The sequence below is a fragment of the Thalassophryne amazonica genome, chromosome 14 (assembly GCF_902500255.1).
Source record: "Thalassophryne amazonica chromosome 14, fThaAma1.1, whole genome shotgun sequence".
NCBI lineage: Eukaryota > Metazoa > Chordata > Actinopteri > Batrachoidiformes > Batrachoididae > Thalassophryne > Thalassophryne amazonica.
In genome coordinates, this window is record NC_047116.1 from 52,851,683 (window position 1) to 52,879,509 (window position 27,827).

At 40.7% G+C, this 27,827-nt stretch overlaps 1 protein-coding gene across 1 annotated transcript in view; it reads left to right on the forward strand.

The window, feature by feature from the left end:
• The window catches only part of tmeff2a (transmembrane protein with EGF-like and two follistatin-like domains 2a), a 394,247-nt gene extending 369,101 nt beyond the window's left edge, over positions 1-25,146 (forward strand). The window contains exons 7-10 of the mRNA XM_034186163.1: positions 2,668-2,727; positions 2,955-3,081; positions 12,011-12,169; positions 24,293-25,146. Of these exons, the coding sequence (XP_034042054.1) occupies positions 2,668-2,727; positions 2,955-3,081; positions 12,011-12,169; positions 24,293-24,389 (443 nt within the window). The 3' untranslated portion in view covers positions 24,390-25,146. The remainder of the gene's footprint in view (positions 1-2,667; positions 2,728-2,954; positions 3,082-12,010; positions 12,170-24,292) is intronic.
• Positions 25,147-27,827: the final 2,681 nt, after the last annotated feature.

Genomic DNA, 27,827 nt, shown 5'->3' on the forward strand with positions numbered 1-27,827 from the left:
ATTTCACCAATAACAGGTTTCAGGGACAGCTTTGAAGAAAACTGAACTATGAGTACGATCCCTTCTGCTAGGAGTATGACAGAGTGTTTCAAGAGACATTCCCAAGTGGCACCAGGAATTCAACTCAATGGTTGGTGTTGCTCTGTACACTTTTCTTGCAATTGGTGGACAATGAAGATCATGTCTGGTGGTCAGAAGCCGCTCTGGGATTCAGGAAGGTTGTTTTCTGCTGGTGGTATCAGGCAATATGTAAGAACCTTTCCTGTGGTAGACAGTAAGGAGATTCGGCAATGGTTTCCACAATCAGACCTGTCTACTTTATGCTTATAAATGGTGACAATCATTGAGTCTTTCAGCTCTGCTGGCATTTCTTGTTGAGTCCAAATTTTGATGATGAGATGACCTCAACAGAAATGTTGCCTCCAGTGAGTGCGGAAACACAAACCAAGCCAGACTAAACCGTTCCAACCCGTGCCATACTGACCCGAACCGCTCCGCGGAAACGGGGCTGTCAGCATACACTGACTAAATCGTCATGGTGTGACGACGTACCCAGCGTATTCGGTGCATTTTTCATAAATAGGCATATCCTGGCTAAGAGATTTGACTGACTTAGATTTTTTTTTTTTAACGATCAAGTAATCAGACCTGAAGAAAAACATTCACAACCACGAGAATAGTTAAATTCATATTTTACTAATTATTCTGCCCTGATTATATTAACAGCAATCACATGGTCTATGAGGACGTAATTAAATGTTGAAATGACTAAATTAAAAAAAAATGCTTTTATCATGAGATTTATGCCACTTTGAGAAATCCTAATTAGACACACTGCCGTCATTGTTACATCATCTCCTGTTGTGTTTATAATAAATATTCATATTTATTTACAGCATCTTTTTTTCCTGGTTGAAATATTAATATGAATGAATGAATCTACCAGATTTAAAAGTGTACACATTAGTTTTCCTGCTATTTTATTTGTCTAAAAATAAATGTCCAAAGTACATTATGATGGCAACCAAGAAACCATCTCATCTGAAACAACATTTACAGACAAGTTATGGTTTTAATTTGCACATTAACACATTTCTACACTCTATTGTTTTCTGTATTTTGGCCTGATGCCTCTTTTCTATTGGATGCATGAAGCTACGTCATAGTAGCACTGCGGTGAAAGTTGGATTAATTTGAACTTTGACCGTGGTGAGTTTGATGTCAAGCGACGGTATGTGCTCCAAGCAGAGCATCGCGCAAACTTGGTTTTTGTGACGTACTCCTGTACTGCGACACGGCATTTGCAAAAATCTTCTCATTAAAAATAATGGGTTTTAGAGCGATGCACGCCGCGTTTGCGTGTTGGGTGTGAAAGGCGTTTTACTCTCACAAATGCCACTTAAAAGTTTAATATGAAAAAAAAGAAGCCCTATCTTTAGTTTGGACAGAAGTGGTGTCGATTTCTCTGGGCTTTCAGGCATCTGGGTTGGTCCATAACATAGTCAAAACATGTTTTGTGGTCAGATAAATCAGTATTCCAGATCTTTTTTTGGAAGAAATGGACACCATGTCCAAAGATGAAAAGGACAGTCCAGACTGTTATTAGGAATAAGTCCAAAAGCCAGGGTCTGTCATAGTCGGGGTTGTGTGAGTAACACTGACAAAGATAATTTACACATCTGTGATAGCAGCATTAACGCAGAAAACTACACAGAGATTTTAGAGCAGCAATCTGCTGCCTCTGAGATGACAAGAGACATTAATGTATTTTTTCGACAAGACAATACAAAACCACATCCTGCACACAGTACAAAGGCACATCTCCAGAAGAGGAGGGTACGGATACTGGACTGGCCTATCTGCAGTCCTGACCTGTCTCCAAAAGAGAATGTGTGGACAATTTTGAAATAAAAAAAAAATGAACAATGACACCGTACTGTTGTACATCTTAATAGATGGATACTGGACTCTACTTTAGACCAGGTTTTTGGTGGTCTATGAGCCGCACAAATGAGCATAACTACACTTGGTATTTACACAGCATGGGCATTGGACATGAAAACCATAACTGTGTTCGGTGGAACCTAACAATGACGACTGCTTCAGTTGCATTGTGTATTGATTTTCACTGGGTGGAACAAAGGCAAAGAAATCATTTCATTTAAATTTGATTTAAGTGGCTGTCATACGTACAACAGTCTAGACACTCCTAGTCTACATTTTACCACAAATTGTTCATCACACCCTAGTCTACATTTTACCACAAATTGTTCATCACACCCTGGAGATTATCATCACAGAATCAGTTTGTAGGAAATATGTTCATTAACCACTGGGGCAAAGTAATCACCATGAGAAGATGGAGACTTTTTTCTTTTTATCCACCTTGAAAAGAGGACTTCAGTGTGAGGTCAATAAGAAGAAAAAATTCATTATTTCCCCATTGGGTCTGCTTTCTCCCGTCATGGGTGTGACGACACATTTGAGAAGATGGTTTGTAAATTTTAAACCTTTTTTTTTTTTGGCCATTTTAGCTGAACACGTAGTGTCGACTCACATTCACACTGGCTTTACTTTGAGTGTATGACCCATAATGTAGGAGATAACTGCAGGGAAAGGTTGTGCTGACCTGAGCACAGTTGTAATGTGTGACTGTGGCCTTTCCAGGGGACATCATCAACGGGAACAAAGCCGGAGACGGACACTTTGCACGGACCGACTACACAGGTCAGTGCACGTGTCATCACTCGTAGATTGACAAGTCTGGAATCACTTCTGTTTTGGTCCATTTTATCTGTAACTTCTAGTTTTCTTCCCCACATTCATTGTCAGTTTTGTGATTCATCTCCGTCGGTCTGATTCAAAACTGCATTTCTAAGTGCACAGCTGAGCACATATGTGCAAGTGTGCAAAGTATTTATGGGTATTATGTGTGTGTTTGACTAATATTGCAGAGGACAAAGAGGACCCAAAGAACGAACTGGCCCGTGGTCTGTATATCCCCTGTCCAGATCACTACAAGAACTACTGTGTCCACGGAGACTGCCAGTTCCCCAGCATACTGGCACAGCCGTCCTGCAGGTCCACACAAATGTTAACACTTAACAAAACTGAATACTGCCAGTTTTCTTCATACATATTAAAGCTTTGTACATATTCAAACCTCTAACAATGTAGAACAATATTAAATACACAGTCCATGCATAATACCACAACATTAAAACATGTATTTAAATATGTAATGTTTAATGTACTAGTTTAAAAAAAAATTGCAAACCAGACTGTGTTGACTATTACAGTAATAACGAATGTACCGGCACACTTAAGAATCAATCATAATGTTTTAATGAGAATTTTAAGTAGGTACAATATTTATATTAGCTATTATCAGCTCCCTTGCTAAGATGAAATACCAATTTGTGTGTTACATGTCAGTGTTATATATATATATATATATATATATATATATTAAAACACCCAATTTGTGTGTTACATGTCAGTGTTATATATATATATATATATATATATATATATATATATATATATATATATATATATATATATATATATATATATATATATATATATATATATATATATATTAAAACACCCCTGACGTTGTGGGTTTGAGGGTCTTGTGCAGTATCATAGCCGTTCCTGGGACTGTACTCTGGACAGACACTTCTGTTGATAAAACCTGAAATCTTCTGGAGCATTCTCCCAGTTTTTGTTTTTTTGTTGTATTTTTTTGCAGGGGGGCACAGTCCCAACAGCTCCTATTACCAGTGGGGACCACTGTAGCCTTCACCTTCCATAGCTTTTCGAGTTCTTCGTTCAGTCCCTGGTACTTCTTGATCTTCTCATGTTTTTTGTTTTTTTTAAGAAGAGGAAGAAGAAGGGTCTATCTGGAAAGTGCAAGACAGGGGCAAAACATTTAGGGGCCTCACTTGTAGCAGGGGGCATAACTTGTAGCAGGAAACATATTTTGTGTCATAAGTGTTGCCTGCACATCTCCCAGTCTAAACAGTTAATCATATGATGTGCCCTAACCCAAACCATATCCCTAATCCCTAAGGTGTGTCTCGTAGTCTGGCCTTTCCTGCTTCTTGCTAACCACCACTATGTCAGGTTTGTTGGAAAGCATCTGTTTGTATGTAGATCTTGAAGTGCTGCAGCACCTTATTTCTGCTCACCCATCTTTGGTGCTGTTCCATACTTGAACTTTGGTACCCCAGTCTGTATTTGGCAGAGATGTTCCTGGACACTATCATGGCTACCTGGTTGTGCCTCTCAGTGTATGCTGTCCCTGAATACATCCTGTCACTATGTGATGGACTGTCTCATGGGAACCATTGCACAGTCTGTACCTCAGGTCCTGTCTGCTATAGTGCCGCATCATATTCCCCCACACATGACTGTCCTGATGCAGTGCGTTACCGCAACAATATGAACATGCCTTCAGTGTGGATCGCTTTGTCACTTTTAACCCTGACAAATACATAAATGTGACTCAAAAAGCAAACATGCTGCACAACACGTGTGCACAAACACAAACTGTCATACATGCGTATGTTTGTGTACAGCACAGTACACACAGAACACAGCAGGCACAAATGCAAGCGCAAACATCACAGATCCACACCCAAACTCCACATGCACAGAAGCAGCACACATTTACATAAATGCACAGCGCCACATGGATAAGTGAATGTTAAATAAATAAATCACCTGTGTGCACACACTCAGACACTCACATATACACTCAGTGCTTGCGTGTGCAGCTCAGACTTGCCATCTTTTTACGGCCTGATAGCGTCGCAGCCAGGGGGTCTTTGTATCTCTCGCTCTCTCTATCTCCTTCCCTCCTTTTCTCTCTAACCTCACTTGTCCCAACCCACCAAGCCAGACGTTCTGCTTGCATACAGAACACACTGCTTAGCAGAGGGAACGTGAAATGTCTCTGCTGCCCCCTGCTGACTGCAACTTTTACTCTGTGTGTGGTTTAATGAGAATTTTTATAAGATGCAGGGGTGTGTGTGTGTGTGTGTGTGTGTGTGTGTGTGTGTGTGTGTGTGTGTGTGTGTGTGTGTGTGTGTGTGTGTGTGTGTGTGTGTGTGTGTGTGTGTGTGTGTGTGTGTTCCAAACAAGGATATGCAGGTGATGGTGGGTAACAACCTCCCCAGAGATGGAGAAAGCAGGATAAGAAGACACAGAGAGAGAGAGAGATTAAACGAGATACCATTTTAGCTTCTCTCTGAGGACAGAGATCATCACTAGTCTCTCTCTCTCTCTCTCTCTCTCTCGCTCTCTCTCTCTCCCTCTCTCATTTGTGTCTTTCTATCTCCCTAATTTTCTCCCTAATATTCTCGCTCACTCTCCCCCCGTCATGTTTATCGGATCCAGGAGTGTCCGTCACACTCACACTGAGGGCCGTGTAGAGATGTGAAAATTAAAGGACTCTCATGCTTCCGCCAGCGAAGTTGGAGGAGGTTCTGTTATCACCCCTGCTTGTTTGTTTGTCTGTCTGTGAACAGTCTGGAGCCCACATTTTTTCATATATAGTTATGAAATTTTTACTGAAGATTTATATCCTGATAGGCAAGAACTGATTAAATTTTCAAGGTCACATGGGAAAGGGCAAAGTCAGGAAAAACCTTGGAAAATTTGAAAAATCCCTATCTTGAACACTGAGCGAATTTTCAAAAAAGCATAACTCTGTTAAAAAAGATCAAATTTCATTCATATTTGAGATCATTATGCAGGATGGTATCCTTTATCGACTGACAAAGCTTGATCCAAATCTGATCCAGATTACAGATTTTGTAGCCATTTAAATTTAACATTGAAACCTCCATTTAATGTATATTTTACATTATATCTTAATCAAACGTGCCCCAATCACTCTCATATTTGAAAGTGAGGTGCAGAGGGGCACTCAATATTGCCTGACAAAGGTTGATCCAGATCTGATCCGGACTGTAGATTTTGTGGACATTTCAATTTAATATTGAAAAGCCCATTTGGTGTATATTTTGCATTATATCTCAATCAAAAGTGCCTCAATCTGTCTCAGTTGTGACAATGAGGTGCAAACTGGCACTCTCAATGAACAGGCTAAGTTTGATCCACATCTGATCTGTAGTGTATTTAGTGGATATTTGATTCTTTGTAACATTGCAAAGCCCTTTAGATCTATATTTTGTATTATAATTTAGCCCGTGAAAAGCCACTTCTAACAGGACTTTGACCTTGACAATTTTTTCCAAGGTAAAAATTTGTAGAATTGGAAACTATTGTTGGTGGAGGTTTGCGCTCTATGAGGGCAAACCTCTTTTTTAGTCATCTTTTTTTGACTATGAAATGTACTTCAAAGACTTTGAAATTCTGCAAGAGCATATGATGAAATTATCATTAATAAGTGTTTAAAACACTCAATGCATGCACAGTCGCCACAACACACAATGTGTAATGTCAAGGAAGGCAAATTCAATCAGAATATTCCCCTACAACTTTACTGTTGCTTGATTAAAAAAAACAAAGAAAAAACTGGTTACCATTTTCCATGATTAATCTCTGGTCGAAGTCAGTCTAACATAATTCACTCTGATTTCAGGGTTCTTGTATGAACACAAATGTACATGTTAAATTTTACAGCAAGCTTTCGTGAACTTCTCCTGCTTGTCTGTGACTGTCAGTAATAAATTACAGGGAAGGAGGTTCGTGGAAATGTGACATTGTGTGCCGAACACCCCACAGCATCAAAAATATGATATTGCACGCAGTTTTATTGCGTTGCCTCATAGCAAAATACTGTAAGTTGACATACACGTCAACAGCAATGTGATTAGGACTTTTATTTTGAAAGGTCTGAATGTAAGTAGTGTTGCATTGTGTTTGACTGTGAAAGAACCTCTGCTGCATTTTGAAGCAGAACTGTCCTGAAAATAAGCAAAGAACAGGAGAAAGTTACCAAAATAAGAGATATGGTGCAAAACCATTGATGGATTTCAGATGTTGACAAAAAAAAAAAAAAGATACATTTTTTCAAAGAGTAATTTTTCAGCTTTAAATATTTAATATTTTTATTTTCTCAGGAGATGAAAAAATGACTACAGATGTGCCTCAGTACCAACAACAGCTACAACGTATAATTTCTAACTGGTCAGCTGGGTTTGACTGTTGTTTGTTGCACATTTTATCCACAAAAATCTGAAACCGGTCTTAAGGGCCTTTCACACAGAACGTGCAAACGTGGCACGCATTGCTCTACAACCCATTATTTTGAATGAAATTTTTGGATTGATTGTGTCTGGTTGATTGAGTGTGTCTCTGGCTGGCCGGCTGCTTCAGGTCTGCCAGCCCTCACTCCGAACAGTTGCTGAAAAAAGTTCCTCCCAGCAGCGTGATGTCCATCACTCGTTCTTCTGCTTTTTGCTCCTCTTCTTGTGGTTGTGACTCACAGGCTGTGTTTTGTTTTTTCCTGTCACGTATCCATGATGTCAATTGTCGGCGTTGTTCACCGGACAGTGTCTGATTCTAGTTGTGAATGAAGCTCATTACTGTCTTAACGAGATGCAAGCTTTAACGAGGTCCAATTAATCTCACTGTCCTATTGCACCATTATCATGTCTCTGATTGGTTTTGTGTTCTAACAATAATTAAAACACAACTCGTGATCTGTTGCCGAGCTTTGTGTTGACTGAGTTCCGTTTCAAAAGCAACAGAGAGGAGACGGAGGGAGCAGCCCGAACAGGGAGAAAGAGACGTGCATAACTGAGCCTCAGTACCGAGCTGGTGAAATTTTCCACAGCCTGGACTGAAGTGGATTAAAGGTGCGGCCCGTGGTGAATGGCACTTAAAGTGTGTTTTATTACTGGAGTTCAAAAAAGCTGCACCCCACATGTGGAGCTGAAGGAACACTGAAGAAAGTGAGTGCACATAATGAGGGAAATGATTGCTGTAGCTTTCCTGTTTGTTTGGTGCTCTCGGCATGGGCCAGTGCCAAAGTCATGCCGCTGCAAAAATAACCAGAACTACATACCGCATATATATATATATCTGGCACCTATCTCAGCAGTCATAGAGCGTAAGTTGGAGTACAGTCTGGACAGGACGCCAGTGTGACGCAGGGCCACATATAGACAAGCGAATACATTCACACCCGCATGCATACCTTTGGACAATTTTTTTTATTTTCCAGTCCACCTAACCTATGAGTCTTTGGATGTAGGAGGAAGCCGGAGCACCCGGAGAGAACCCACGCAAACACAGGGAGAACACGCAAACTCTGTTTTCACTTGTTAATGCGATATCTCAAGAACCACTTGACAAATTCCATTCATATTTAGAGTAAGGGTGTACTTGGGTGATCCCCAAACACCAGTCAGTTATGGTGGTTTTGTCATTGCCACCCTTGTTAGTACGATATCCCAAGAACCATTTGACCAAATTCATTCATATCTAGCATAAGGGTGTATTTGGGTGATCCTTTCGACAACCCCAATTCCATTGAAGTTGGGACGTTGTGTAAAATGTAAATAAAAACAGAATACAATGATTTGCAAATCCTCTTCAACCTATACTCATTTGAATACACCACAAAGAAGATATTTAATGTTCAAACTGATAAACTTTATTGTTTTTTGCAAGTATTTGCTCATTTTGAAATGGATGCCTGAAACACATTTCAAAAGAGCTGGGACAGTGGTATGTTTACCACTGTGTTACATCACCTTTCCTTCTAACAACACTCAATAAGCATTTGGGAACTGGGGACACTAATTGTTGAAGCTTTGTAGGTGGAATTCTTTCCCATTCTTGCTTCAACAGTCCGGGGTCTCCGCTGTTGTATTTTGTGCTTCATAATGCACCACTGTGCTTCATAATGCACCACATTTTCAATGGGCAAAAGGTCTGAACTGCAGGCAGGTCAGTCTAGTACCTGCACTCTTTTACTACGAAGCCACAGTTGTAACATGTGCAGAATGTGGCTTGGCATTGTCTTGCTGAAATAAGCAGGGACGTTGCTGAAAAAGACGTTGCTTGGATGGCACCATGTGTTGCTCCAGATGTTGCAGACAAAATATTTCAATGAAGTGACTTGGGGTGCGTCAGATTGGCAATATGGACAAAGCTGGTTGCTCATGCTGTGAATCACTATATCACAAAAAAAGCAAATATCTCCAAAGCAGATCCATCAGGACATGGAAATGACATTAGGGAAGGAGTTCCCGTCTTAGTTAAACCCTGGTCAGCCGAATTCAAGCGGGGACGAACAAGCATCAAAGATGGAGCAAGATCAGGAAGATCCAGAACTGCCACCTCAACCGATGTGATCCAGAAGATTCATGCTATAGTCATCACTGACAGAGGAGTAAGTGAGCCACTACTTTAGGCATTTCCAAGGAGAGAGTTCATTTAGTTCTGACAGAAAACCAGAAATTATGAAACTTTCAGCACAAGTTCCAAGTTCTCAGAGCTGATCAAACGCATGAGGTTCAAGATGTCCAGGGAGAATGTTCGGCTTTTTGAGGCAGATCCAGAAAACGTCATATGATGATTCATGACCATTGATGAGACCTGGATCCAGCACTTCGAACTGGAATCCAAACAACAGCTGAAGCAATGGAACCATGGGTTCTCTGCCGCTGAAGAAAGTGAAAGGTGTCTCATCTGCTGGAAAGTTCATGGCCCCTGGTGGACTACTACCTCCAGAAGGGACAGCTGGAGCCTATTATGCTTCCCTTTTTTGACAACTGCAGGAGAAAATAAAGCAGAAGTGGTGTTGAATACTCAGATGAGGTCTTGCACCAGAACAATGCTTCAGTCCACACATTAGACACCTCAGTGGCTTCCATTCATGAATGTGGCTTCGAAGTTCTTCCACACCCACCTGATTCCCCTGAGTTGGCTCCTTCAATCTTCTATCTTTTTCCAAATATGAAAAGGCATGTTGCTTGAACTCATAATACTGATAATGATGTCATATCTGCAGTGGGTGCACTGAAAAAAGAGAATGTTTGAACCAACTTTAAAAAAGTGTTACAGTTTATAAAAACCTGCATGAATTAAATTGTTTGAACTTAAATTTCAATGTTAAATCAACTCTAACTTACAAACTTAAGTTCAAACAACTTAATTCATTCAGGGGTTTTTTTTACAAATTGTAACACTTTTTTAAGTTGGTTCAAACATTCTCTTTTTTCAGTGTGATTTCCGGGAGCTCCAGAATAAGACCTTCTACTACAGTGGTATCCAAAGTATACGAGAAAGTGCCAAGAGGGTGCAGGTTTTCTTTGCAGCCACTGACTCCAGAAGGTGATTTCACTGATGAACTCATCCCATCTGCTCAAAGCGATCACCTGCTGGAGTCACTGGCTGCAAAGAAAACCTGCACCCTCTTGGCCCTTTCTGGTATACTTTGGACACCACTGCTCGACAAGAACGGTAGTAAGGCACTGCAAAGGAGTGTGGACTTTCATGAGGATTATGTTGAGAAACAAAGCAGGGGTGGTGGCCAAGTGCTTAGTGCACTTGGCTTCAGCATGGAAGGTTCCTGGTTCAATGCTCACAACAAAATCACAGTTCTCCATGTGCAGTGAGGCAAATAAGTATTTGATCCACCATCGATTTTGCAAGTTTTCCCACCGACAAACAATGGAGAGGTCTGTAATTTTTATCATAGGTACAATTCAACTGTGAGAGACAGAATCTAAAAATAAAATTTAAAAAAATCATATTGTATGATTTTTAAATAATTTATTTGTATTTTATAGCATGAAATAATTATTTGCTCACTTACCAACCAGCAAGAATTCTGGCTCTCACAGACCTGTTAGTTTATCTTTAAGAAACCCTCCTATTCTGCACTCTTTACCTGTATTAATTGCACCTATTTGAATTCATTACCTCTATAAAAGACACCTGTCCACACACTTAATCAATCACACTCCAAACTATCCACTGTGGCCAAGACCAAAGAGCTGTCAAAGGACACCAGGGACAAAATTGTAGGCCTGCACAAGGCTGGGATGGACTACAGGACAATAGGCAAGCAGCTTGGTAGAAGACAACAACTGTTATGATTATTTATTAGAAAGTGGAAGAAACACAAGATGACTGTCAATCTCCCTCGGTCTGGGATTCCATGCACGATCTCACTTCGTGGGGTAAAGATGATTATGAGAAAGCCCAGAACTACACAGGAGGACCTGGTCAATGACCTGAAGAGAGCTGGGACCACAGTCACAAAGATTACATTAGTAACACACGATGCCGTCATCGTTTAAAATCCTGCAGGGCAACAAGGTCCCCCTGCTCAGACCAAATTTCAGACCCCTCCATGATTTGTAAGTGGGAGAACTTGCCAAATCGCAGGGTGTTCAAATACTTGTTTTCCTCACTGTATTTGCCTCACTGTAATGGCGTTGCGTCAGGAAGGGGTTCCTGTGTAAAACCTGTGCCAAATCAATATGCAGATCCACCTTGGATCTGCTGTGGTGACCCTGAGTGAAATCAAGGGAGCAGCCGAAGGGTCTTACTATGTCGAAAAAAAAAGCATTCCATTAACTCAGTTCTGATTTCTTCTTGGTCAGGCTCAAAACTTTTCAGTCACCTCTCCTACCATATGATTTTCCCATTTGCTGCATGCTTCCCAAATATTGACAAACTGTATTACAATAAACAAAAACAGAAACATGCACTCAAATCATCATCGGATTTGGTCTGTGGTCTTCACCAAAAAATAAATTTGGAACCTGCTCCTGGAGTTTGACACCTGATCCATACAGTCTCATTCAAGAAAAGCCACCACACACACACGCACACACACACACACACACACACACAATCTGTCACCTGAGTTCATTGTTCCACCACAAGCTCCTTATCACACAGGTTCTGCTATTTCAATTAGAAACACAAAAACAGTTGAACGCCCTCTCCGTGCAAAACAATGACTCGCTTTGTTTTTCTTTCTCTTTCTTCTCTCATGTTTTCTTTATGATCCCAGCTGTCACTCTGGCTTCAGCGGGCCCCAGTGCGACACCAAAGAGTACAACGTGCTCTACGTGGTGCCAGGCTCTGGCAAAATGCACTATGTCCTCATCGCCTCTATCATTGGAGCACTGCAGGTGGTCATCATCTGTGTGGTGGTGCTCTGCATTACCAGGTGAGCCATGCTGTTGCACACACCCGCATTCACACACACACACACACACATGCATGTGCCCAGGTTACTAATGAGCCTGGAAGCAGCTTTATTTCATTTTGCATGTATTTGGAAATCACATGTGGAGCCTGTGGAGCTCCCGCGCCCGGAGGAAACAGCTAAAAGGTCACCTTGCTTACACCACAGAGAGACACCGCTGTCACTTTAGCTGTGACACACACACACAAAACAGTGTGTGTGCACAACCACAGATGCTCACCAATAGCTGTGCAAGCAGGCATGCACTCTTATGTTTGAACAGACATTTTGTATTCACAGTGTGTACCTGCTGCACACATGAATCGCCTGCAGCTTCACTGCCTCTGGCTGACCTAAGCAATTTATGACATTTAATATAAAAAATATATATTTTAAAGTGTTTTTACAGAGACAAAACTGCTCCTCTGAGCAAAGAAGAGAGAGGAGGAAGGACAAAAGAAAGCAGGAGCTGTTCTAAAGAGACAGAGGAAATGAAAAGGAGACCAATACCACAGAGGAGCATCCTGCTTTTTAGAAGCCAGCAACATACGAATATGGAGCTCTGAGGAACACCACAATATGGAAATGTTCTTCCTTGTCTTGTAAAAGAGCTTGTACTCATTTTCTCCAGGCACTTGCTCTTGTTTTTATTTTGCTAGTGTCTAGTTGCCATAACTCATCATTGTTTCGGACTCGCCAGATGCCTATAGGACAAACAGGTTGCAGTGAAAAGGTCATGTCTATTTTTTTGCCTCCTGTGTATCATATTCTGTCACAGCTTGGAACAGGTCTGTTCAAATGTTTTAGAATTGTCTTGGGGTCGTACTCTAGGAAATTGGATTTGAAATGAAATGGGAACAAGGTTAAAATATGGACTTTCAGATGGAATTTGAGAGAGATAATGTTCACATCAGGTTAAGACTGTCGGTATTACAGATTTTTTCACATAATAACTCAAAACACACTCATTATCCACTCTGGATCTTTAAATTAAACATAGAAGTTAACACTGTAAACCAGACATCTCAAACTAGTGGCATGTGGGCTATTTGTGGACCCAGACAGTTGTGGCCCAATCATGGTACAACACCAGAATTACAAGCATGGATGCAGGTATTTTCTTGCCTCCAGAGCATTTTTAGGGATGTTCATGTTTGTTTCAGTGGTAATCGTAGGGAGAATTGTACATATCAATAAAACTGCCTAACAGAAATTGGCTTTATTTAAAAACATCAGTATGTTTGCCGTCATTTAAGTCAAATGACATTTAGGCCGCTATCTGCTACACTGCGAAATGCAGCCATACACCTTTAATACTTTCCAAGTTATGCAGTTGTCATTTTCACGCCCAGCACTCATTCCCTTCCATACTAAATTCACTCGTGTTCATTTGTATGTCCACAGGTGTGTTTATCTAAAAATGAGGTGTTGTCAGGTGAAAAGCTGGCACATTCCTATTATCCACCACAAGAATGCAATGCAGAGTGGACCATCGAAAAACAGATCTAAACTCTAGAACAGTGACTTTGTGGGGTTTTAAATGTGCAACACTCAGACACAGTTTGCAAAAGTGGGTTCACACCACACACATCTTAGCCTGGTTACTCTTTTCCAAGAGTGACCAGGTTAATCATATTTCAGGCTAATCACATACTTTTTAATCTCAGTGAGGCTTTTACCTGGTTAAACAAAGGATATATATATATATATATATACACACACACAGCGGTGGGCACTGTTCAGCTAATACAATAACCGATAATTATCGAAGATAGTGTTTTTGCTAGCAGATTAGCTTTTCAGATAAGTTTTAAAATCATCATCAGACCAACTGTTTTGTGATAACTTTCAGACCACTAACATTTTTTTACATAGCTAGTAACCTTGAAAAACATTTATAATCTCTTTGGCTCTTGTCTGCTATGTAATGAGGTAGCTAAAAGAAGCTGAGCTCAACTCTGCTCCCAGCAGAAGGAGCCTCACCGCCAAACTACCACAAAAAAGTAATTATTCCTTAACACCATATAGTGGTCTAGCCATGAGGCAGAGGTCTTGAAATGGAAAGTAGGTTTGACTTATGGTTTTGATTTATAAATCAAATTAATCTGGATAGAATAACTACATTAATGTAAACTCTTAAAATGTACAAAGTGATATATAACACATATCTGTTAATTTTAAAATAATGCACTAATTCTGAAGATTTGAACATTAACACACAGATGCCCAAAGGGACTATGGGTAAAATTAGCCTCTGCTCATACTGATTTGTTGACTAATTCATTCTATGTAAAAACCAACACAAATGAATCAATGTAACGTGTGTTGGTGTTTACAAACAAATGTGCTTTTGTAAAATATGTAATTTTTTTCATTTGTGTTTAAAAAAAAAAGCATTTGCAAAGCCAAAACGTCTGTTAAATTGTGATTCAGGCCATGTGATATAACCGGTGTCAAAATGCATAGAACACTTCCATCTACTGGTGACCCGTTATATCACAGTGTTGTCAACCGCAGGATTTTAAAATTATCTGTAGGTTTCCAAAACCTGAGAGACCACAAACGTGGAGATAAAAAATCATAGATCTGACAGGTTTGATCATACAGTGTGTGGTGTGCAGCCACACGGTAAAAACAACACACCACACATCAACAGATTTCATACAAGAACATTCCCAGGTCAGACAGGAAATCTTGCAAAATGTCTCGAGATTAAACGTGACTTCAGAGTTAACAAATTGAGGTACTTTGTGGACTGTTTACAACAGAGGAAAAAAAATGATACAAAAAGAAAAAGAAAACATGTTCTTTAAAGGAGTGGAGACAGCATGACCACCAGACTTTCTGGTAAACCCTTTTGATTTTAGATTTTGCTCCGTGCGTCCATCACCTCGCTTTCTGATTGGCTTCACGTCACATTCATGTTATGTTATGACGCGTCACGAAGCAACTGAATGAAAATCGCAAAGTTCAACGACCAAAATACCAGCATTCTGGGCGCAATGAACATGTTTTCATTATTATTTGATTTCTTTGTGCTACTGACATTGTTATTCAACCATTCAAAATGCTATTCCTATTGCCACACAACTCCAACCATGCACAAGAAAGTTTTTTGACAGTTCTTGTTGAAAGAAACCATGTCTCCCTAACCGGATAGAGTTGTGACGTCATCACGCATGCCCTTAGGCGCTGTCTAGCGGGATCTTGAAAATCCTCCATTGCAATTTAACAGACTTTTCGGCTTTACAAATGCCTTTTTTTTTTTTTTTACAAAAATGATATATTTTACAAAAGCACATTCATTTGTAAACACCAACATGTAACATTGATTCACTTGTGGTGGTTTTTACACAGAATGAATTAGTCAACCAGTCAGTATGAGCGGAGGCTAAGTTTACCCATAATCCACTTGGGCATCTGTGTGTTAATGTTCAAATCTTTAGAATTAGTGTATTATTTTAAAATTAACCGATATGTGTTATATATCACTTTGTACACTTTGCAGTTATTCTATCTGGATTAAATTTTCACAGGTTGGCTCTCACTGCGGTATTGTATCACTTCCTATTCCGGAGCACAGCAGTGTTTTGCTGTATCTGTTAGCTGTTTAATCTGCACAGTTAGATTGATCTAGTTAACTAGTGATTTGCTTCACAGTGTAATCTTCACGTGCCTTAACTAAAGCACTCCCTCTGCTGAATCACCTCTAAATTATTTACACATTATTCACTTTGTGTGTTTTTAGGAATCCGCTAGCTTAGCGCAGCTACTAGCTCTTAGCCGGTTTAGCATGGCGGCTTCTCCTGTCTCTCCCGCACTTTTCTGCTCTGGGTGTGAAATGTTTAGTTATTCCTCGGCCTCCTTTAGCAGTAATGGTACTTGTAATAAGTGTAGCTTATTCGTAGCTTTGGAGGCCAGGCTGGGCGAATTGGAGACTCGGCTCCGCACCTTGGAAAATCCTACAGCTAGCCAGGCCCCTGTAGTCGGTGCGGACCAAGGTAGCCTAGCCGCCATTAGTTCCCCTCTTGCAGATCCCAAGCAGCCGGGAAAGCAGGCCGACTGGGTGACTGTGAGGAGGAAGCGTAGTCCTAAACAGAAGCCCCGTGTACACCGCCAACCCGTTCACATCTCTAACCGTTTTTCCCACTCGGCAACACACCCACCGAGGAACAAACTCTGGTTATTGGCGACTCTGTTTTGAGAAATGTGAAGCGACACCAGCAACCATAGTCAATTGTCTTCCGGGGGCCAGAGCAGGCGACATTGAAGGAAATTTGAAACTGTTGGCTAAGGCTAAGCGTAAATTTGGTAAGATTGTTATTCACGTCGGCAGTAATGACACCCGGTTACGCCAATCGGAGGTCACTAAAATTAACATTGAATCGGTGTGTAACTTTGCAAAAACAATGTCGGACTCTGTAGTTTTCTCTGGGCCCCTCCCCAATCGGACCGGGAGTGACATGTTTAGCCGCATGTTCTCCCTGAATTGCTGGCTGTCTGAGTGGTGTCCAAAAAATGAGGTGGGCTTCATAGATAATTGGCAAAGCTTCTGAGGAAAACCTGGTCTTGTTAGGAGAGACGGCATCCATCCCACTTTGGATGGAGCAGCTCTCATTTCTAGAAATCTGGCCAATTTTCTTAAATCCTCCAAACTGTGACTATCCAGGGTTGGGACCAGGAAGCAGAGTTGTAGTCTTACACACATCTCTGCAGCTTCTCTCCCCCTGCCATCCCCTCATTACCCCATCCCCATAGAGACGGTGCCTGCTCCCAGACCACCAATAACTAGCAAAAATCTATTTAAGCATAAAAATTCAAAAAGAAAAAATAATATAGCACCTTCAACTGCACCACAGACTAAAACAGTTAAATGTGGTCTATTAAACATTAGGTCTCTCTCTTCTAAGTCCCTGTTAGTAAATGATATAATAATTGATCAACATATTGATTTATTCTGCCTTACAGAAACCTGGTTACAGCAGGATGAATATGTTAGTTTAAATGAGTCAACACCCCCGAGTCACACTAACTGCCAGAACGCTCATAGCACGAGCCGAGGCGGAGGATTAGCAGCAATCTTCCACTCCAGCTTATTAATTAATCAAAAACCCAGACAGAGCTTTAATTCATTTGAAAGCTTGTCTCTTAGTCTTGTCCATCCAAATTGGAAGTCCCAAAAACCAGTTTTATTTGTTGTTATCTATCGTCCACCTGGTCGTTACTGTGAGTTTCTCTGTGAATTTTCGGACCTTTTGTCTGACTTAGTGCTTAGCTCAGATAAGATAATTATAGTGGGTGATTTTAACATCCACACAGATGCTGAGAATGACAGCCTCAACACTGCATTTTATCTATTGTTAGACTCGATTGGCTTTGCTCAAAATGTAAATGAGTCCACCCACCACTTTAATCATACCTTAGATCTTGTTCTGACTTATGGTATGGAAATAGAAGACTTAACAGTATTCCCTGAAAAACCCCTTCTGTCTGATCATTTCTTAATAACATTTACATTTACTCTGATAGACTACCCAGCAGTGGGGAATAAGTTTCATTACAGTAGAAGTCTTTCAGAAAGCGCTGTAACTAGGTTTAAGGATATGATTCCTTCTTTATGTTCTCCAATGCCATATACCAACACAGGGCAGAGTAGCTACATAAACTCTGTGAGTGAGATAGATTATCTCGTTAATAGTTTTATATCCTCATTGAGGACAACTTTGGATGCTGTAGCTCCTCTGAAAAAGAGAGCCTTAAATCAGAAGTGCCTGACTCCGTGGTATAACTCACAAACTCGCAGCTTAAAGCAGATAACCCGTAAGTTGGAGAGGAAATGGCGTCTCACTAATTTAGAAGATCTTCACTTAGCCTGGAAAGAGTCTGTTGCTCTATAAAAAAGCCCTCCGTAAAGCTAGGACATCTTACTACTCATCACTAATTGAAGAAAATAAGAACAACCCCAGGTTTCTTTTCAGCACTGTAGCCAGGCTGACAAAGAGTCAGAGCTCTATTGAGCCGAGTATTCCTTTAACTTTAACTAGTAATGACTTCATGACTTTCTTTGCTAATAAAATTTTAACTATTAGAGAAAAAATTACTCATAACCATCCCAAAGACATATCGTTCTCTTTGGCTGCTTTCAGTGATGCCGGTATTTGGTTAGACTCTTTCTTTCCGATTGTTCTGTCTGAGTTATTTTCATTAGTTACTTCCTCCAAACCATCAACATGTCTATTAGACTATGTCTATAAGGTTACAAATGATCTTCTTATGGCCTCAGACAGTGGACTCATCTCTGTGATTGTTCTGTTAGACCTCAGTGCTGCTTTTGATACTGTTGACCATAAAATTTTATTACAGAGATTAGAGCATGCCATAGGCACTGTGCTGCGGTGGTTTGAATCATATTTATCTAATAGATTACAATTTGTTCATGTAAATGGGGAATCTTCTTCACAGACTAAGGTTAATTATGGACTTCCACAAGGTTCTGTGCTAGGACCAATTTTATTCACTTTATACATGCTTCCCTTAGGCAGTATTATTAGACAGCATTGCTTAAATTTTCATTGTTATGCAGATGATACCCAGCTTTATCTATCCATGAAGCCAGAGGACACACACCAATTAGCTAAACTGGAGGATTGTCTTACAGACATAAAGACATGGATGCCTCTAAGTTCCTGCTTTTAAACTCAGATAAAACTGAAGTTATTGTACTTGGCCCCACAAATCTTAGAAACATGGTGTCTAACCAGATCCTTACTCTGGATGGCATTACCCTGACCTCTAGTAATACTGTGAGAAATCTTGGAGTCATTTTTGATCAGGATATGTCATTCAGTGCGCATATTAAACAAATATGTAGGACTGCTTTTTTGCATTTGCGCAATATCTCTAAAATTAGAAAGGTCTTGTCTCAGAGTGATGCTGAAAAACTAATTCATGCATTTATTTCCTCTAGGCTGGACTATTGTAATTCATTATTATCAGGTTGTCCTAAACGTTCCCTGAAAAGCCTTCAGTTAATTCAAAATGCTGCAGCTAGAGTACTGACAGGGACTAGAAGGAGAGAGCATATCTCACCCATATTGGCCTCTCTTCATTGGCTTCCTGTTAATTCTAGAATAGAATTTAAAATTATTCTTCTTACTTATAAGGTTTTGAATAATCAGGTCCCATCTTATTTTAGGGACCTCATAGTACCATATCACCCCAATAGAGCACTTCGCTCTCAGACTGCAGGCTTACTTGTAGTTCCTAGGGTTTGTAAGAGTAGAATGGGAGGCAGAGCCTTCAGCTTTCAGGCTCCTCTTCTGTGGAACCAGCTCCCAATTCAGATCAGGGAGACAGACACCCTCTCTACTTTTAAGATTAGGCTTAAAACTTTCCTTTTGCTAAAGCTTATAGTTAGGGCTGGATCAGGTGACCCTGAACCATCCCTTAGTTATGCTGCTATAGACTTAGACTGCTGGGGGGTTCCCATGATGCACTGAGTGTTTCTTTCTCTTTTTGCTCTGTATGCACCACTCTGCATTTAATCATTAGTGATTGATCTCTGCTCCCCTCCACAGCATGTCATTTTCCTGGTTCTCTCCCTCAGCCCCAACCAATCCCAGCAGAAGACTGCCCCTCCCTGAGCCTGGTTCTGCTGGAGGTTTCTTCCTGTTAAAAGGGAGTTTTTCCTTCCCACTGTCGCCAAGTGCTTGCTCACAGGGGGTCGTTTTGACCGTTGGGGTTTTTCCGTAATTATTGTATGGCTTTGCCTTACAATATAAAGCGCCTTGGGGCAACTCTTTGTTGTGATTTGTCACTATATAAATAAAATTGATTTGATTTGATTTGATTAATTTATTTATAAATCAAAACCATAAGTCAAACCTGCTTTCCATTTCAAGACCTCTGCCTCACGGGTGGACCACTGTATGCTGTCAAGGTAAATAATATTTCCCTACACCACTGGGCGGGGTGCACAAAGACATAAGCGCTGACTCATTGGCTGTGTTTGGGTTTGAAATCACCTTTGATTTGAACAAGGATCTATTTAGGTGTTATATAAATATATCACTCACTTACTCATTTTCAACCGTTTATCTGTGACTGGGCAAATTTGGTTCCATGTGTTTTGTACCATTGCACACTGCAAACCCCGCCCATGAACACACTAGTGGGGGTAGCATTTAGCTAAACATTTAAACTATTTAAAGTTCGTGTTGAAATGTTGATGTCAAAGTACCAGTGACGCACAACAAAATGTAGGTCCCTTTTCTGTTGTTTAGAAATTACTATAATATCAAATGACAAGCATCTATTTTAGCCCTCTTATAAAACAAATAATGAAAGTTTTTACATTCTTTCAATGGAAGAAATATTTAATTCGGTGAAAGCTGGAATGTATCACTCAACTTGGCTTCGCCTCGTTGAACTGTCCATCTTTTACCTCATGAAATATTTGTCCAATTGAACTCATAAACATTCATTATTTGTATAATATATTTATATACTGAAAATTCATCCATCCATTTTCTATACCTATCCCAGTAGCTATAGGGTGTGAGGCAGTGTGCATCCTGGACAGGATGCCAGTCTGTTGCAGGGCCACATACAGTATAGACAGAAAAACTAATTCACACATGCATTCACACCTAAGGGTAATTTAGAATCACCAATGCATCTAACCTGCATGTTGTTGGAGGAAGCCTGAGCACCCAGAGGGAATGCACGCAAATATGAGGAGAACATGCATCTCCACACAGAAAGGCCTAAGTGGGAATTGATCCCATGACCTTCTTGCTGTGAAGCAATAGTGCTAACCACTCAACCACTATGCTGCCAAACTGAAGAAATACCAGGAATAGTTAACGCAAAAACACAACTTTATTAATTCTGGTTTGTACCGTATTTTAATACAGCTTTTGTTCCTCCTTTCAACCGGGGCTGTGTGGAGATTGAGCTGACAAATGAGGAGGATGTAGTTTTCACAGGGAGTCTGGATGTGAAACACTGAAACAAAAACATGTCTGGTGATAATACAGCATTAAGATACATAATAAGCCATGCTTCCATACAAAACACATTGCAAACACCAATCACATACTCCAACCTTATAACAGACAAAGAAAGCTCCCCCCAATTGTGTCACAATGCACAGATAGTGTACAACAGTTTACAGAACAGTTAAAGACATACAAATAGTTTTCAATGAAAAGTACTGCATGCAACAAATCCATGTGCACAGGTGAGGCATATACTAAGATGACATAACTCATCTGTGCACATGCAACAAGTCCATCTGTACAGATGAGATATGTCACCTTAGTACATGCTTCATGCCCAGTAGTTAGTGCCCACTCTTCACACAGTGACGTAAAAGGTGTTAAGGGCCCCTTCACACATACTGTGAAGTTTGGAGGAAGTGCACACTTAGTGCGCATGACGCAGGAATCGTGCAAACTGTGTAATGTCTTCCATGCCTCCAACGCCTCGTACACCTGAAAGACAAAGTGTGCGTTGTGCGAACCCATTGCACCCTCTCACAGCAGGTGCTGGCCAAATTCCAGGTGACATGCACAAACATCTAACACCGCTCGCATAGCACTTAGAAAATGTGTGGCCAGTCACACTCTTGACACTGCAGACAATCACTTTCGTACGCGAGAAATTTGTCTAAGTCCCACACGGGTGTGGCTTTGGTGTGTGCGCTGAGATGACAGGAGGTGTGTCCTCCCACTGAAGCGGCTGGGGAAATCTGTGGATCTGGACATTCCAGCTGGACACCACGTACTGTGTTTGGACGGACATAGACAAACAACTGCCGATTGTGATCCACGTGTGTCTGTTTGCTGTTACCAAGTGGACATAAATAAAAACATATATCACTGTGGCCACATGCTACAGCGCACACACAGACAGGCTGTTCCCAGGTTGAAACGGACCGTCAGATCAGAACATGTAGCAGGCAATCTCACTGTCATGTCACCCACGTGAGCTCTCTCCACATGACGTTGTGTCCAGTGGCGTGTCATCCACAAGTCATGCGTGCACAGCCAGTTGGAGATGCGCCAGCAGATGTGGACATGAATGAAGTGAGCGAACTGCTTCACATTCTTGTCATTTCATGACTGTATGTCTGTGATTATGGGTCATTTACAGAGGAACAGACGGATCATATTTGTATTGCTCACTCGATAAATGTGGTGTTTTATATGGTGTGTGATTTTAATTATTTTGTAATACTTCCATGTCCTTCCTGATATGAGGCAGATAGCTGCAACTTTCAAAGAACATCTCTGTAGCTCAGTGGTAAAGTCTCTGACTAGTAATCAGAGCTTTTGGATGGCGCAGGTTCGCGTCCAGTGGGTCGTATGTTTTTTTTTTCAACTTAAGCGGTGCATTGTGATACCACAGGTACCAGCTGTTTATATATATATATATATATATATATATATATATATATATATATATATATATATATATATACAAGGTTGGGTAGGATTACTTTGAAATGTAATCCAAAAGTAATCCGATTACAAGTAATCCAAATGTATGTACATACATACATGTAATCCACATGTATTCTTTCAAAGTAATCCTACCCAACCTTGTATATATATATATATATATATATAGTTCTAAGGCTCCCCATGAAGGAGTAATGCATTAACTGCATTATAGTGAGCCTTAGAACTTTTCAGCCTACCCTCGTATATATATTCCACATAAGCGGCACACTGTGTCTCAGCTGGCACTATGTGTTCCTGCCCGAAAGACACTGGCGCATGCATGAACCCTCGCACCGGGTTCGTGCATGACTGCCCTTCGGCGCAATGTTTTGTGATGTGCTAATTTCGAGCTGTTTTGCCGTTTTCATCCAAACACTGTCCAAACTTTGCACTATGTGTGTTGGGGCCATAAAGGATGCAATATTCTTATAGGCAAAATACAGCATGATATCTTTCTTGTCAGATGATTCTCTCTCAGAACAAGAAATCTTGTCTACTGCATCCTTTCAATTCCACAGCGCTGTGCACTTTTTGCTCCAGTTTCAGAGGTAACACTGTGACTGGTTGGTTCATGACATGCCACCAAAATGCCAATCAGCAATTTCCAACCGTTTTGCATGCTGCACCCCTTTGTGTTCATTTTGTGCACCTCATAACATCGTGACAAAGGACTTGGTCGTGCCCCAAATGGATCTGTGTTCTGCATTTTAGACTGTGCATCCTATATCTTCAAGATAGGGCCCTTGGCATTTGCTTTACTAAAAATGCTGTTTGTTGCTGTATACTTATTGCTGATAATTATGAAGTAGCATTTCACATTTGTGGTGTGAGGCAGTGTTACGAGTGTAGCAACGCAAATGTGGGCTTGATTCTTTGCTAGTAATCGTATTATTTTATATATTCTACATTGATATGACATCACATCCTTATTTCAAATTCTCTCTCGGCATACCAGTTCCGAAAACTAACGCTTCCTACTGCTTCAATTCTCATGGCAGCACTGCCATCACATGGAACTTAAGTGTTATTACAATATGAAATCTTGTGTTTTTCTGGAGGAAATTCAGACAGAATATGTTTAAACGCTCAACGTTTAGTTCCATGAAACTGATTTATTTTCCTTCAGTTATTCGAGTGGGCTCCTAATTTGAGTTTAAGAATGTTTTTTTAGGTATGTGTCACAATGATGAACACACATCACTGTCTGAATAGAGTTTTTTTGTTTGTTTGTTTTTGTAACTCCACATTTGTGTCATGAAAATTTTTAAATCAGTATAATGGAATTTTAGTTTACATTATGGCAGTTTTTCGTTGATAGTAAAATACTTCCTTTAATATAAATTGACGAGAAAACTAGAGAGAAATTATTAATAAATTGGTGATAAGTGCTGAAACTGCTGTATGATTATTAAATTCCTCTGAACTACTAAATGCACACTAAATAGTTTTTCATGCAGATTATTTTAAGAGCTATGTAGATGTTTTGTTTTTGGAAAATATGACCGTAATGAGCCCTAATTATCAAACAGTTAAAAGAACCGTGTAATTAATTTAGCAGCTAACCTCTTTCATGTTCCTTTGTGTGCCCTTCTCTGAACAGAAAGTGCCCACGGACCAACAGAATCAACCGGCAGAAGCAGAACAATGTCCACTACAGTTCAGAGAACACCATGCGCGCCTCCACTCGACTTATCTGAGCCCCAGGCTCCCCAGACTGAATCCCTCAAACGGTGCACTGCGGAGATACATGTTCCCCCTCGTAGGCCAACCCTGAAAATTAGGATCCGCTTCCCCTCACTCCTCAAACCCCTCTCCCGGTAGAAACTTGAGGGGTGCCCAGGGGAGGATGGTGGCACACGGATGACTGAGCTGGCGTAGGGATCCGTGGTGAGACTCACACGTGGATGTCATCGGTCGCCACTGCTAGAACGCTCCCCCGCCCCGCTCCCACTCACCGTCCCTCCTTGCAGCTGCCGATGAGTTTGCACCTTGATGCTCTCGCCCAGGACTTCCCGAGAAAATTGAACCACGGGATGTTGGGTGGAGGAGGCCGGGGGGTGCACCGAGGACACTGAGATGTCAGTTTGTGTGAATGTGTCTTAGCCGTGTGAGCGTCGTCATAGGTGGGGTAGCTGGTGTCTGTCATTTATTTGTAGCTGAGGGGTACAAGCAGCTTGGGTTAGTGCACAGCAGGGTTTAAAATGAGGTGTGTGTTGTTTGGTCTGGGATCGGGGTAAGCATAGGGGTAGGGGCAATGTTTTGGGGCTACACGTGATGCCTTGCACTTTGTGTTATAGGAGACCTTTGACCGAGGGCATGATGTTATTATAGAACTCTGTTTTGGTTGCGACGATGACGTCAGCTTGGGTTCTATTTCCAATAGTTATTACTGCGTTGTCTTGATGGGGTCATTTTTCTGTAAATGTAAATAAATAATTTATATCACAGATATAACATGCTGTGTCCATGTCTTCTTTTGAGGGCCTGCAACACATATATTTAAACATAACTGTTATGTGCAGACGCGAGTTGAGGAGCGGACCAGCGTCTGACTGAACCCAGCGCTAAATAACCAGAAAGCGGTTCCAAAAACAAAACAAATTTATTTCCCTTCTGTGCAATAATTTGTGTACAACATAAATGTGCGGTTGTCTGGCGAGGTGAAGGACAGCGCGCTCTCCAGCGCCCAAATGGATCGAAGCCCGACGCTTCTGGACCCAGACTCACCGCCGAACACCCCCCAGGTGGATACGACAAACTGACTCTGTGAAGGATGGAAAAGGTGAGGTAAGTCAACAGCTACAACAAATATCCTTCAAAGGCACACACTATCAGCAACACATTCAGGTCTGAATTTAAGCTTTATGTAAATGAGCAGCTTCTCACAACAGGTGGAGGATCATCATTCTGTACGCCACGGCAGTGAGAAGCGAGCTGCACAATTCTCATCAATGTTCGAATATACTGCGTAACAAAATACCAAATTACTGTTAACACTTATTCAGACAATCATCACCTCTGATGTGTGCTGACAGCATGTGTCCCTCACCCATCCTCCTTCATAGGCACGATGTGTCAAACCCAGGCGCGGTCCTCAGCATCTCACAAACGAACGTCACAAGGTCGAGTTCCCGGCAATTCTGCTCGAATCACTCATGGCTTAAATGCAGAACGCCATCTCATTATCTGCTTCAGCTGAAAGTCTTTAAGTTTGCACATGAGCATCATCCACAGGTGCTGCAAGTCATTAGGCCTGCACGTGAACATCCTCCACAAGTGCAGCCAATAATGCTGATGAGGGTGAAGGATTCTTCCGCCAGCACCTTCTCCACAGAAAAAAAACAGTTTGCATACCACCTGGAGAGCAAAGAAAAGAAAACAACACCAAAATGTCCAGCCAAACCCCCCAACACACAACAATAACCTTTGCATCAACCGTGTTTTGGAACATTGTTCCAGAGTCAGTGTGAAAAGTAAGACCTCACATGCTGTGCTAAATTAGGCCTCATAATGTCCATGTTCCACTTGATTTCCCACCTGTGGTGTTGGGACATAATAAAACAGAAATGAATCAACAGCTGCACTCACAGCATGGTCGGTACGTGCACCAGCATATATGGTGCTTGTATTTGAATGTCATAGAAATAATAATCATTCACAAAGAATTCAGTGATTTGATATATTTTATAGTTTTTGGTAAGAGAACACCAAAATTATTACATTGTTTGAAGTTGAAGATATACAGATTTCATACATTTCTGGCATATAGAGTCCAGTATAGCTCAAAAAATTATAAATATAAAGCAATGTGAAAATACCCTCAGCCATACGAGCATTGTGTTCTTTAGAATTTGCAGTTGTTTAATTAATTATTAAGATCTTATTGTGTTACACACAATTTGTACATGTTCACATCAAACCATCATTTGTTCATGTGCAAATCAAGGAATATTTGTAATCACCCTCTGTACATTTGCAGTTATTAATGAGACAAATTTAACTCCATCGGAAGTTAGTTTTGAGTTAGCAAATGTTACCGGATAAGCTAACGTCTGCAAAATGTCTTGTAAATGACCCCAGGGGTGTTAAGATTACAAAAACAGTATTTTCAGTTTTAGAAGTGTTTATTTCTCGCTAGCTTTTGCATAATATACCAGAAACAAAGCTGTTAGCAAGTAGCTACACCAGAAAGTAATGTCACCATGCTAACCTTGGCAAAATGTCTTGTAAATAAGTTTAGATGTGTAATTAGGTAAGAACATTTTCAGTTTTAGAAGTGTTTATTTCTCGCTAGCTTTTACATAATATTTGAGAGACTGACGTCATGATGCAGCTGTACTCTGATTGGCTGTCACCTCCATCACTCAAAAACAACACAGATTAGATTGTAACAGAATGTGACTTTTTAACCACTTAAAATACATGAATGTCAGCCATCTTTGAACTTGTCCAAGGTCTGTGTCCCAGGAATGTTCCCTGTGAATTTCAAGAGCCTGGCAGTCATAGGACTGGACTTATGCTGAGCACAGACGGACAGACAGACGAAACATTCACAGTACCCAGTGGCTATATTTGATGGCCTCGGGTAAAAATGGCATGACTGTACTGTGTAATGCACTAACGTATCAGTCAAAATGACTCATCTGTTTTAGCCGTGTGATACAGGCAACTCAATTCTACAAATTTGTATGTTTTTCGAAATTCTTCATATCAACATAAAGAGTTAAAAAAATATATATCTGTTTAAAACTGAGTAGGCTATATCAGGCTAAAACAGATGTGGATCACAAAGTGAAACTCCTTTGGTGACCCTGAGGAAAATGGAACTGTCTTACAGCTGCTTACTGTAATTGAACAGCGGGACAGTACTGTAATCTTTTTACAGTAACAAACTGATATATGTTACAGAGAGCACACTGTAGAGTGAATAATCAATAATAATAATAATGCTGCCAACTCCAGCTGTCAGCAGGGCACTGTAAATTAAAACAGAAATTTGTTAAAGTGTACACTCTGCTTGCCTGCACATATCATTGGCAGTCATCTGCAACAGTGTGTTAGAGGGCATAAACAAGCCACTATGACAAGCATCAGGTTGAGTGCCTAATCAAATTTATAACTAATGGTAATTCAAT